The 12,844-nt window shown below is 33.7% G+C and overlaps 1 protein-coding gene across 1 annotated transcript; it reads right to left on the bottom strand.

The window, feature by feature from the left end:
- Nucleotides 1-1,343: 1,343 nt before the first annotated feature.
- On the bottom strand, nucleotides 1,344-11,599 carry LOC135957469 (protein mab-21-like). Its single transcript, XM_065508218.1, has 3 exons — nucleotides 11,289-11,599; nucleotides 1,840-2,393; nucleotides 1,344-1,783 (listed from the first exon to the last, which is right to left on the bottom strand). Exons 1-3 carry the CDS (start codon nucleotides 11,489-11,491, stop codon nucleotides 1,434-1,436), a joined length of 1,107 nt encoding a protein of 368 aa, XP_065364290.1. The 5' UTR covers nucleotides 11,492-11,599; the 3' UTR covers nucleotides 1,344-1,433.
- Between the last annotated feature and the right edge of the window lie 1,245 nt (nucleotides 11,600-12,844).

Here is a 12,844-nt window from a genome sequence, read left to right as displayed (position 1 = left end):
TCCGGTGAAGCAATTTAATTACGTGAGATATTTTATAGTCGTATGCTCCCTCGTTTGGGTGATCAGAATCGGCCTCTTAGATCGTGTGATTAAAAACCGTTGAATTTCTTTTTACGGAGTTATTTAAATACAAAAGTCTATCCCCCGTATGCATAAACAGGTTTATACAACTGATTTTGTATGGAAATTTTGTAAACTGTTTATGCATATGGGGAAATGTCAATAGGCCCACAATATAAACCTTATTCAGTAATAATGTGTCAAAAATGCCCAAACTGTTTTTAATGTTTTAAAAGAGGACGTTGCTTCTTTTGTCTAGATCGGTCAAATATCACGAAATATTCTGGACTACATTTTCATGAATATAAAAAAAATAATCAGAAATAAGGAATTTGCGTTTTATTTGTGAAGTATGTAAATTTTACCACACTCTTCATATAATCTGGGCAATATGAATTATTAGCACTGTGTTAGAGACAAACTATCAATATCAATTTCCTTCCTAAGAGCAGGAAAAAAAGTGGAATATTATGAAAATTAATAGAATCACAAAAATATATTTAAAAAAAATAATAGCCACAGAAATACAAAAACTTTCGATACATTTTTTACTATTTCATTTAAGCATAACTCTACATAAGACAATTTAATGGGTATCTCGCACTCTTCAATTCTGTCTTCGGAAAAATCCTCTTTCAATTTAATGTTTTGAATAGAAATTTTTCCTAAATCTTGATCTAGAACATTATTGGTTTTAGTATGTTGTTTGCGAGACTTAAAACAGATTTTTATTCTACAAAATTTTTTTAGCAAAACACGATCGACACAAAACATTTTCCCCAATTATATATGTATTACAAATTATCACCTTTCCTTAGTTTTCCATAAACATCTAATCGTATACAAAATTAATTTCAAAAAATAGAAAAACTTCTCGTTTCAGTTTGCTGTGAAATATTTAAGGGTTAGTAAAATATTAATAATAGAAGAAATGCATAAAAAAAACTATAGAAATACACAGCTAAAAAACATGTGCTAAAATATCATGTTTTATAAAACATAAAAATTTGAAACAATAGAAGAAAGAGAGAGATGGAGTAAAAAAATTAAGAAGGATTATCCTTTGATAAATACAATATATGAGTGCGATAAATATCTAACATAAAGATCAAAAGATTACACATAAATTTACTCATATCATAAAGAATATATGTATGTAGTCATATGTGAAGTATTGTATCTAATATCTAAAGATTATGGCGTTTTGTTTAGAGTTTTTTAGGTAAAATTTTGTTTGTTTGTTTTTTTTTCGAAAAAATCTTTGATTTTAATTACATTTTTTTTAGTAATTTTTATACACATTTTAAATAATGCTTAAAGCAGCAGACTTCCTTTTTTGTTTTCCCATATCTTTGTAAATTGTGACGTTGTTTTTACAATTTTTCAAATGCATTGGCATTGGTTAACATTTCTCGTGTTAAACGCCAAACTTGTTTGGCTGCCTGTTCCAAGGCACTGGGTGATTTACCTTTGAATAGATCCAAACTGGGTAGAAAATAATGGGGACATCGTCGATACTGCAGGCAGGAGATTAATTGTAAGAATATGCCATTAATACGATCCGCAATGCAGGGTTCATCCCATTCAAAGTCACGGGGATGTTTTTCACATTCATACAGCAACAAATTTTTCAAGTGATAGGCTGTAATTGGATTGCCCGGTAAATCCAAGTGACGATCTCTAAGGGTTTTTAAAATGCTAAGCAAACGGCGACGGCAGCCACCTAATAAGAAATATCAAAAATAAATAAGAATAAAGTGCATTTATTTAGAGTTTTACCTTGCAACAAACGATTCTCCGCCTCAAAAAAACTCAACACCCAAGCATCTCCCTCCATGCTGGCGGCATTATTTGCCTTATTCTGAAAGATGACACTCTCCTTGGACAGTAAATCAAAACCCTCTGTTTTAACCTCAGCCACTATATTCGGATGTGGCCAGGGTATATGAGGCAGTGGCCAATGTGCTGCTGATCTTGGCCATATACCTGAACATTTGAATGCCGGTGTTATTTGCACTATAAATCTTTCACGTACTCTTAATTTCACCTCTGTGGTGTCACCAATCATCTTGACCATGTCTCGATAAATACTTTTATCACAGGCTTGTGCTACTAGTGTCTGAAAGCGTGATCTAATTTTACGAGAAGAAAGATAACCTGAAGCTGTTATAAATTCCACCCATAGAGACATGGATCTTTTGCGACCATCACTTAGTTTGAGAACGGCACAACCGGGCAGAGTGCCATCGTCTACGAAATTAAAGACACCCATTTGATTGAGATATAGCACGATTTCGAATTCTATGGGGGAAATGACTTCAACGCCTTCATATCTGCAAGGAGAAAATTGGAATCTTTATATTTTTATAGGGAATAATTAATTTGATTGTTTAAATTTTTTATTATAATGTAAGAAATTATTCATTTAAAGAATATTAAAAATTCCCCTTCATTATTATTTGCATTTTGCAGTACTTGCCTGGATATTTAACAACAGTAGTTCATTACTGTTATATAAGTAGAAGGAATTGTTACAGGACAAAAATATTATAGCGGCAATAAGATACCCACGTAGTATCTCCTCCAGTTTCTGGATTGAAAACGAATGCTGGTGACATTTGAAGGGAAGATCGTGATATTCAACAGTTGCCTCCACAAAAGCACACAAACAATAGGTGAAAGGGAAACAACAATTATTCGGGCTGGACTTTTGAAAGCCAGAAAATTCTTTAATTCCCTTTGACAAGTCAATTCATAGATGTACAGTCTCTTTACTATCTGCAACTAAATAAATTTCAAGGGTTCCTGCCTGTTTGGAAATGGAAATATCTAAAACTCACTTTAGCTAAACATAGATCGAAGATCGTATTCATTACAAATCGTACTGAATTGATATCGCATCACATTACCGACCAACCGAGACTGCCATTTAAATAATTCAATTCCGCTGAGTGGGAACGAGGTGTATTCTTTTATAAGCTTAACTCCTGTGAAGCATAGGTCCTTTAGGTTTCTAAAATACTGTCTGAACATGGATTACTCCCTCCCAGATACATGGAGCTTACAGCCGAAGCGAGAGGATGTGACAGTCGTCTGTGACCTCCTGGGAGACTTATCTTTTGTATTGGCGTTTTATTCATGTTATCTGTTTGACTGATTTGTCAGGATTCCTTTATTGCTTGTAAGGACAAAGAAGAGCTTAGTGGAACCTGACACTCCTTGTTTGTCTAAGCATAGGCGTAGGCTTCCTGGAAGCTTGTGGGCGCTATCGTTGACCTTTAACGGTTCATCCGCTACCACCCCTCTTGCACTATCCTGCCATAATAGCGCAATAATCTGATTGACCCTATTCCCCGAATAAGTCAGGTAGGCTCAAATAGCTCAGGGTGTTATAATATCATTGTCCGGTGTCCAACTGCCCCGAGGGATTGGAGGTTGTGAGTCTTCTTAGTTAGTTATAAGGACAAGGATTGCTTCTGAACTTTACCAAGTTAAAGACGATCAGTTCCGGTACCTCAATTCTGAACACCTTTATATGCTAGTTACCTGAATGTAACTGGCTGCATACAAAGAACCTCTTAACACTATCTATCCAAGTAATCACAAGTTATTTCGATCTTGAAGCATAATGTTATACTGAATCACTTCCTCCTGGGATGTCATCTAATGAGTAATTTAATTCATACAATTTCATTTCAATTTCGAGGAAAACATATAGAGGTAAATGTAGTATACAATTGATATATACACCAGAAAACGAAGATTCTCCCGGTCGCGGAATGTAATGTCATGCTGATTCAACAAAGTTTCTTGGAATGTCATCGATGACGTCATTCAAACTACATTTCAGGAAAGCCAAGGAGAACTTCCATTGCATTCTAACTTTGAACGATAATCATGGAGACACGGATACAGGATAATGCCTGAATGTCTTAGTTGTAGGACGACTATAGTTGTGAACAAGAGTAGTTCTGACATAACTGAAGTTGGGGTGTAGCAATAGGTTTAATGCCAACCGGTTCCTCATGAACCACTTTGACCCCAGCGAATGCTTATCTTGTAGCCAAACGTAGATCACTTCATTCATCTACTAACCCGTTAGAAGTAGCCCAGTTAATTGGAATTGACCTCAAAGCAGAATCACCGGATTCTAAAATTGAGGATTAACGAATTATGAAACATTGAAGATAATTAGCTGCCAAGATCATGTGCTCTGATGTTTTTGTTCATCTGCTTTTAAGGTCTCATCTTCCCGTTTAATTGGTATTGACCTCAATGCCAAAGCACAGGATTCTAAAATTGAGGATATTTGTCTAGGCTATTACAACAACAACGAACTAAGAAACATCGAAGATAATTAGCTGCCAAGATCATGTGCTCTGATGTTTTTGTTCATTTGCTTTTAAAGTGAGGTCTTTGCCAATAAGAATTCAACATTCAAAGGAATTATGTAATATTAAAAATATGAAATTTCGATTGGAGATATTTCATAAACTTGTTCCAAGTTCAATTTATTATGATACAATAAAGGAATAAATAAAGCATTGTTGTTCAAACACACTTCATTATTCAAATTTTTGTAATTGGATCGAAGTGATCATACCCGCGAATAATCAAGATTAAGAATAACATCATAACGGGACTATGAACTCCATTAAACGCAGTGGTAACTGAAGTGAGAGAGGAAAATAATCTAGTAAATAGGGGAAATCACTATTTGTTGCAAACTACCCCTGCATATATTGCAAATCTGGCATAAGTGCTATATTTTGCACAACAACAAAATATAGAATTTGCAACATATGCAAGATTTGAACGGTAGTTTTCAACGAATATTGAATTCCGCTATTATGAGAGCACTTTATGATCACTAAAGCAAGCTAATCGAGGATGTTGATGAATTCCTATATCTTCATTAAATAAATAAAATAAACTTGGAACTTTGAATCTTAAGAAATAGGAATTGTTTCGAGGCGTATTCATTAACTCTATTACAATGATCTTTATCTAGGTTGTATACTACTTTTTAAAAAATAAAATCCTATTCTACTTAGTACATTCAATGTAGCAGAATTGCGATGTCACTTTAAAAACGATGTTAGTGTTGAAACTCCTCTTATTTCCAAAAGAACGTGAATTAAAGCAGTTATAAAACTGTGATGTCTTTTCAAAGATGATTCCTCTTGTCTTATGAATGGAAGAAAAACAAAAGTTGTAAATCTTTATTGAATAAGGATTATTTCGAATAGTAGATTCAATAAAGATTTATTATTTATTTAACTAAATTGACAATCTGTATCGGAGTTTATGGTTTATTTGGAAAATTACTTTTAAATCTAAAACATTCCAATCAAATCCGAATTAAAGCTCTGGTTTCCTTCTCCACTCCTTTCTAACAAAAATGCCTGCGTCTCTCTTTCTCCTTCCTTTGACAAGCAGTCCATATATTAAATGATCTTTTGTCAACCATTAAATCAATACAAAAACCCACATGATTATCAATGTGGCAGCCATAACGATCATGATGACGGATGCCAAGTGAAATGAGTTGTGGTGCAAAGCCGAGAGTGACGAAGGAGAGTGTTAAAGATTCATTCAACCATAAAACAATTAGCACTCAAATATGTACACACACTCAAGCGTAAAACAAGTAGTTGTTTTTGTTCAACACTTGAACAGATTAAAAACAAATACAACACAAACAAATTGATCTCTTTGGAGATGTAAGAACAGATTTTGACAGATCTTAAGGCAATTTCAATACATCATCAACAATTTGTAAGAGTGTGTTTTATTTATTTTTTTTTTTAAATATATTTGTGTAACAGATTTACGACACCGACTGCAAAGTACATGTATTCGTAATTATCATGGGTGTTTTTAAAAAGTCTGATACAAAATAATGAAAACCACATCTAAAGGTGGTAACAAGTTGTAACCCTGTAGGAAATTGAGATGTAATTATCATGATTCTAAAACCAGCAAATGCTTGAATTGCAATACTAACTATAAAAGCTTAATGTATGCTTTCTTTTGTGGCTTTTATCCCTATTATTAGCATTACCCTGGATCGATTCTGACACAAACATATATATGTTTACTGTAACCATATATATGGTTGAGACAATCATGTGAATCGTAAGTTAATCATATTATGGTTACCACAATCATGTAAATGGTTACTGTGACTATAATATAGTTAAAAAACTTGTAACACTATATAAATGGTTACAGTAACCATGCCCAATTATATTTTTTCTCTGCGTGTATTAAGTTGAATTGAAAGAAGTGATTTTAATTTGGATTTATAAAATACTGATCATTGATATTGATCAAACGCAGTCGCGGATCCAGGTCAACCATTTGGGGGGCGGGAAAAATTAAAATTTGTTCTACATTTTTCTTTTTATTCCTTTTTCTATATGAAAACTTTTCGGTTTGGGAGGGGGAAAATTTCCTATTTCACCCCCTCTGGATCCATGCCTGTTCAAACGCTTTTCAGCTATTTCGATGTAATTTTAAATTTATTTTACTGTTACACAGAGAAAACAGATTCGTAGTAGCAACCGAATTTGTTGCCAATCAAATGATGTTACATTAGTGATCGAATTTTACTACATTTTTGTGACTACAAAATTTTGAGAAGTGGTAACAAAAGTTTGCTTGCTTTAATAGAAATTCTTCATTATCAACTGACTTTCTGTTGATAAAACCGAATAATTCTATGTGTGCGACCGAATCATTCGATTGGCAACAAATTCGGTTGCTACTATGAATCTGTTTTCTCTGTATACATTTTAAAAAATAAAGTAAGGATTGATCTACTGAATAATATCAATGTTTTATGTCTGAATTCCTATTGGGTCACTGCAGCGGTACCAGTAGCTGTTGTATGTTAGCTCTTAAATACCACAATTTCTACTAACTAAAAGAATATATAAAAATACAAGGAAAATATTTTGTTTTTCTTCTTCAATACCATTTATTGTTAAGTCATCATCATCAGTAGCCGCAACGCCATCGTCATTATCAACATCTTATTGGCATCGATCGTGAATGATCATTTTGTTTTGGTTTTTCTTTAAATGTGGTTAAAAGGAAAAACAAAAATATTTATACATTTCAACGCCTTTATGGCTCAGTAAAACTCTTTTACTTGTTTTTTTTTTACTTTACACACACTGTGGTGTTTGATTTTGTATTTTAAAACTCTATTGAATTTTGTATGATCATTTGAAGATTTTATTTCTTTTTTTTATACAAACTTCTGTTCAATTCCTTGTTTTATTTTTATTTATTTTTTCCCATTTGTATCCTGTTCTGTTTTTTGTTTCAATTTCTCATTTTAACTCATTTTAACAAGATTTCTTGTGGCTCTGGGATTCCTTTATTTCTGTCACTTAATTGGTGTTAATTGTTTTTTGACAGTTTTGATTTCATACTCGTACGCGTGTTGTGACGTGTGAAAATTTCACATTCACTTCATTTCATTTTTGTGTCGCATTATTTTTTTTTGTGTGTTGCTGGTTTGTAAATTTTATAAAATTAATTCTGATTTGTAAAGAATTTTTATACATTTTGGAATTTTATGATTGGTTAATTGGTAGCTAATGTGTTTTATAATTTTTATTTTAATATTTTTTCAGATACAATTTTTGTTGTGTGGTGGTGCAGTAAAGGTAAGTGCTCTTTAAACAATGCAATATTTTATAAGAAAAAATTTCATTGAATTCCATTGTACTTATTTAATATTAATTAGAAAGGAAATTGTAGATGTTTATCGCATTTTGAATACATTTATAATGCAAATGTGTGAATAAGTTTGATTATCAATACCGTCGATCAGTTGATCAGTCATATATACAGAGAAGGGGCCGAATTAACGCATTCGATATCGAGTAAATTCGATCGTAATTTTGTTATAATTAGGTTATCGAAATAATTTTTCAATACGATAGTTTATTCGATCACGAGTGCGGTAATTCGGCCCCAGATGTAGGCATTTCTTTCGAGAACTTAAGCACTATGAATTGAATTTCAAAATAACTGTTTCAAGAAGCTTTTACAATTTATTGGGTGTATGACTAAAAACCGCGGGATTTACAATATCTATTGAACGCATTGTTGTTTTAATTTTTTTATCTGTCATTCTCAATTAGTTATTAATAATAATATTATAGTGTAAACAACAAAGTTTTTTTGCTTCGAAAATGTCGAATTTTGTGCCAACAAAGCGTTAAATGATATAAGTTATGATTTACTTGTGTCAACGAAACGTTTGCTGAATGTGTTCCATCGGTTTCAACGTCCATGAGATGGTTTATCGATTCAGAAGTGGTGATTTTGACAAGGAAGATCTCCTCAGGTCAGCCAAAAATGTTTGAAGACCACACAGAGAAAACAGATTCGTAGTAGCAACCGAATTTGTTGTTAATCGAATGATTAGGCTGCACACATAGAATTTTTCGGTTCTATCAACAGAAAGTCAGTTGACAAAGAATAATTTCGCATGAATCAACCAAACTTTTGTTATCCCTTCTAAAATTTGGTATCCACAACCGTAAAATTCGGTCACTAAAGTAGAATCATTCGATTGGCAACAAATTCGGTTGCTATCACGAATCTGTTTTGTCTGCGCATGAATTGGAAGCATTACAACATGAAGATTGTTGTTAAACTCAACAAGAGCTTGCAAAATCATTGGGTGCTACTTAATTAGCAATTTCAAAACGTTTGCAAGCAGCAGGATTCATCCAAAAGCAGGGAAATTGGGCACCATACGAATTGAATCCGAGAGACCTTGAAAGATAATTTTGTATGTCTGAATTGCTGCTTGAACGCTATAAAAGAAAATAATTTATTCATTACGATAACCCGAAGCATAATAGATCGTACGTGAAGCCCGGTCAACCAGCCGAATGGACACCAAAGCCGAATAGGCTCTGTAGTCGTTGGGAGAAAAAGGGTATCTATTATGAGCTGCTGAAATCTGGCCAGACCATGACAGGGGACCTGATTCGTTAGAAGCGAAAAACGCCCAGAATATGCGGCCAAACATGAAACCGTAATAGTCCATCATTACAACGCTGGGCCACATGTTGCAATACCTGTTAAAAACCATTTAGAAAAAAAGCTTTTCCTCATCTGCCTTATAGTTCAGACTTTGCCCCGTCCGACTACTATTTGTTCTCTCTGGGATACGCTTGACTTTAGAACAGAGTATCCGAAATTGGCCTACATAAATTAGCAGTTCTTTTTACTCGGATATCCGCCTGTCTGTCTATTGAAGGCAAGATAGAGCCTACATTAAAGGACTTAGGAGAATGGAATTTTTTCCAAATATTTTCTGTTAATCTAAAATGTTTGGTATTGCAAATATGCAAAATCTGTCAAGTAGAACCAGAGTTATGTGAGACAATATCCAGAAAATATTTTTAAACTTTTATGCAATTTTCTTTAAATATATTGCAGAGACAAATTTCTTTTTATTTTATATTAAAAATTCGAGGATTTTTTTTAATTTTTTAGCATTTTTGCCATGAACGAATCAAGCCAATATCGGATACTCTGTTCCAAATTGAAGCGTATTGCAGAGAAAGCGTTCTGCATCGATCAAAACATATAGTAGTCGGATGGGGCCCGGTCTGGACTATAAAGCGGGTGAGGCAAATCTTCCCAACCACTTCAGTCTAAATACTTTTTAACAGGTATTCAATACATGTGGGCGAGCATTGTCATGATGAAATATTACAGTTTAATATCTGGCCGCATATTCTGGGCGTTTTTCCTATTCTCACTTCAAACAAATCAGTTGCTTTCGGTACAGGTTCCCTGTGATGCTCTTGTCTGATTTCAGCAGCTCTGTACAAAAATGTCTCACCAAATGCAGATAGTTACTACCTTAGCGTCATGAATATTTGGTTTTGGTGTCGATTCGGCTTGTTAGCAAGGATTCACATATGATGTCTTACGCTTCGGGTTGTCGTAATGGAGCCATTTTCTTTTATAGCATTAAAACATCTTTTCGGACATGCAAAACGTTTAAATATCAAGGTCTCTCGGCTTCAATTCGTATGGTATCCAATTTCCCAGCTTTCGGATAAATTCGCTGCCAGCAAACATTTAGAAATTGTTGAGTTTGAGAACAAGATTAATGGAGTAATGCTTCCAATTCTTGGTCATCAAAAATTTGTGGCTGGCTTGGGAGATCTCAGTCTGCCGTATCAAAATCACCATGTCTGAACCACACAAGCTATCTTCTGATAGATTTTACACTATTTGCTATTACGAATCTAAATTTCACACTAGTTGCTATTACGAATCTGTAATTTCGGTTGCTATTACAGATTCGTAATAGCAACCGAATTTGTTGCCAATCGAATGATTCTGCCTTAGTGACCGAATTTTAAACTTGTGACTACAAAATTTTAGAAGTGGTAACAAAAGTTTGGTTGCTTCAACCGCATTTCTTCTTTATCCACTGATATTCTGGAGCTAGAACTGAAAAATTCTATCTGTGCAACCGAATCATTCGATTGGCAACAAATTCGGGTGCTATTACGAATTTGTTTTCTTTGTGAATTCTCCATATGCTTCGCTTTTTAATTAAAGAAGTAAAGCAAAACTTCCCGCATATGACGCTTAGTTGGCACAAAATTCGACATTTTCGAAGCTAAAAAAATATGTTGTTGTTTACACTATAATGTTTAATAACTAAGTGAGATTAAATGACAGATGACAGCGGTCAACCGCATTCAAAAGAAAAATCTTTCAAATCGGATCGAGAACAAGAAATTGTCATAATTTTATGTTTTGGATATACCCGAAGTACCCCACTGGAGTTTAAAGTCCAAATTCAAAACTTAAACTCATCTACATATTCCACATACATATCCGTTGAAAATAATTTTATTAAAATCGGTTTAGAATTTTCAAATTTATTTCATCTTTTTTCATTTCCCCTTAAATTTACAGAATCAATAAAAATAAAATGAATTATTCATATTATGTGCAATTATGAAAAGTTTGTCTATTTTGCAAATATAAATAGATTTGAACAATTTTGTCTGCTGAAAGGGTTATAATTAGGACAATGAATTTGAAATCGAAATTAAGAAACATGACTCTTCTAACTTAATGTATTGATTTTCTTAATAGTTTACATCCGGTTATTTTCACTATTAAAATTAACAATACTTCAATTAAATTAAGTGAAAATGATATCTTACCTGCCATTACACTCAACTAAACTAGAGATAAAACGAGGCTCCTGCAACTCCACCTCTTTCAAAATGTCCTGGACAATTTTGCAAATTTCACGTATCGCCGTAGCGGTTTTAAACATGCGAGCTTGAACTCGTTCCGCACAATAACGATTCATCTGATAGATCATGCGCGTTTGGGCGGCCATCATATCGGGTGGAACCAACATGGCGGCGGCGGCGACAGGAAGTCTACAAAAAACCAGCACAAAACCAAGTTATGATTGTAAGTTGAAAGTAAATTCCTTTTTTTCTTGTTTGTAACAAACTATTGTCTAAAGACAATAAACAATTGTTTTTTATTTTTTTTATTTTCACGCCACAAAAGTTTTTATTGTACGGCTGTTTTTTTCTTTTTTTTGTCTGAAATATTTTTCTTTCTTTGTACGGTTTTGTTTTTAGAAGAAGCCGCCACAAAATTCACATTTGGTAAATAGTTTTTTGTTACTTTTAGTTTTTCTCCTTTGCTGGCTTTGATGGTTTAAATTTAAAATGCAAAAAGATTTAAAATCACTGATTGTTGTGTAGTACGTTGAGTACGAGCAGCAAGCAGTTGAACATGGCAATAAGAAACAACGAGCCGTTAAGTTGTTGGTAAAACATTAACGGATGCTTCTGGTCAACAAACGAAACGAAAACAAAAACCCAACCAAAACTCCTCTAGAGAATACGTTGAGAAAACAAATCAATGCAATTGCAGTTTTGGCCTAAATGTTGCCATTTAAACGAGTGAGTAGACAGTCGGACTTAGCACAAACAAACAAACAAATGTATAATTCAATACTCTGCTGGTAAACGAGCAGTAGTATGTAAACAATTTTTGGATGTGATGATGCAGTGAAGTAGGATTTTTAAAGTCGTTACATTGTCAATGTGAACAAACAAAAAACCGACGAAATGCAGAAGTTAAAGCTGCTGCAGTTTGAATTTAGGGATTTTTCGTAGTTTTTTTCTTTTTTCGGTTCAAATGTTTTTTTTTTTGCTGTATTTCTTGGGTACGAAATGACACGCGTCGTGTAGTAAATCTCGCGGATATTTACAGCTTTATCCTCAGATAAAGAAGTTTAATACCTTTTGAAAATACACAAATAAACATTCAAACAAACGATACAATTGGATACAAACTACCAACACCATGATATCCATACAATTCACACATCATATGGATCGTCTCGCTCGTCCAGTGCACCACAAAAGCATGTGATACAGTGCTGCAGCAGCTCATGCACTCGAAATATTCTCACAACGCACCTTCACACTCAAACACACACCTTACACAATGCACGAAGGAGTAGGCGTGTATGTAATGAGTACATTATCGCTGTCGTCGATGCTGTTGGCATTACTGCAGCAGCTGCTGCTTCTGCTATTGATGCGAGTTTGTATTTGTTTTATAGAGATATCTCTTGTATTTTGTTGTAGTTAAGTGTGAGCGTACAACAACGATTTTTATTGTTTTCCCAAGTATCTAACAGATGTATCTTTTTTGATACCACTCTAGCACAACAAATAAACGTGATTGC

The sequence above is a fragment of the Calliphora vicina genome, chromosome 4, assembly GCF_958450345.1.
Source record: "Calliphora vicina chromosome 4, idCalVici1.1, whole genome shotgun sequence".
Taxonomy (NCBI): Eukaryota; Metazoa; Arthropoda; class Insecta; order Diptera; family Calliphoridae; genus Calliphora; species Calliphora vicina.
This window is presented reverse-complemented; position numbering and strand designations above follow the sequence as displayed.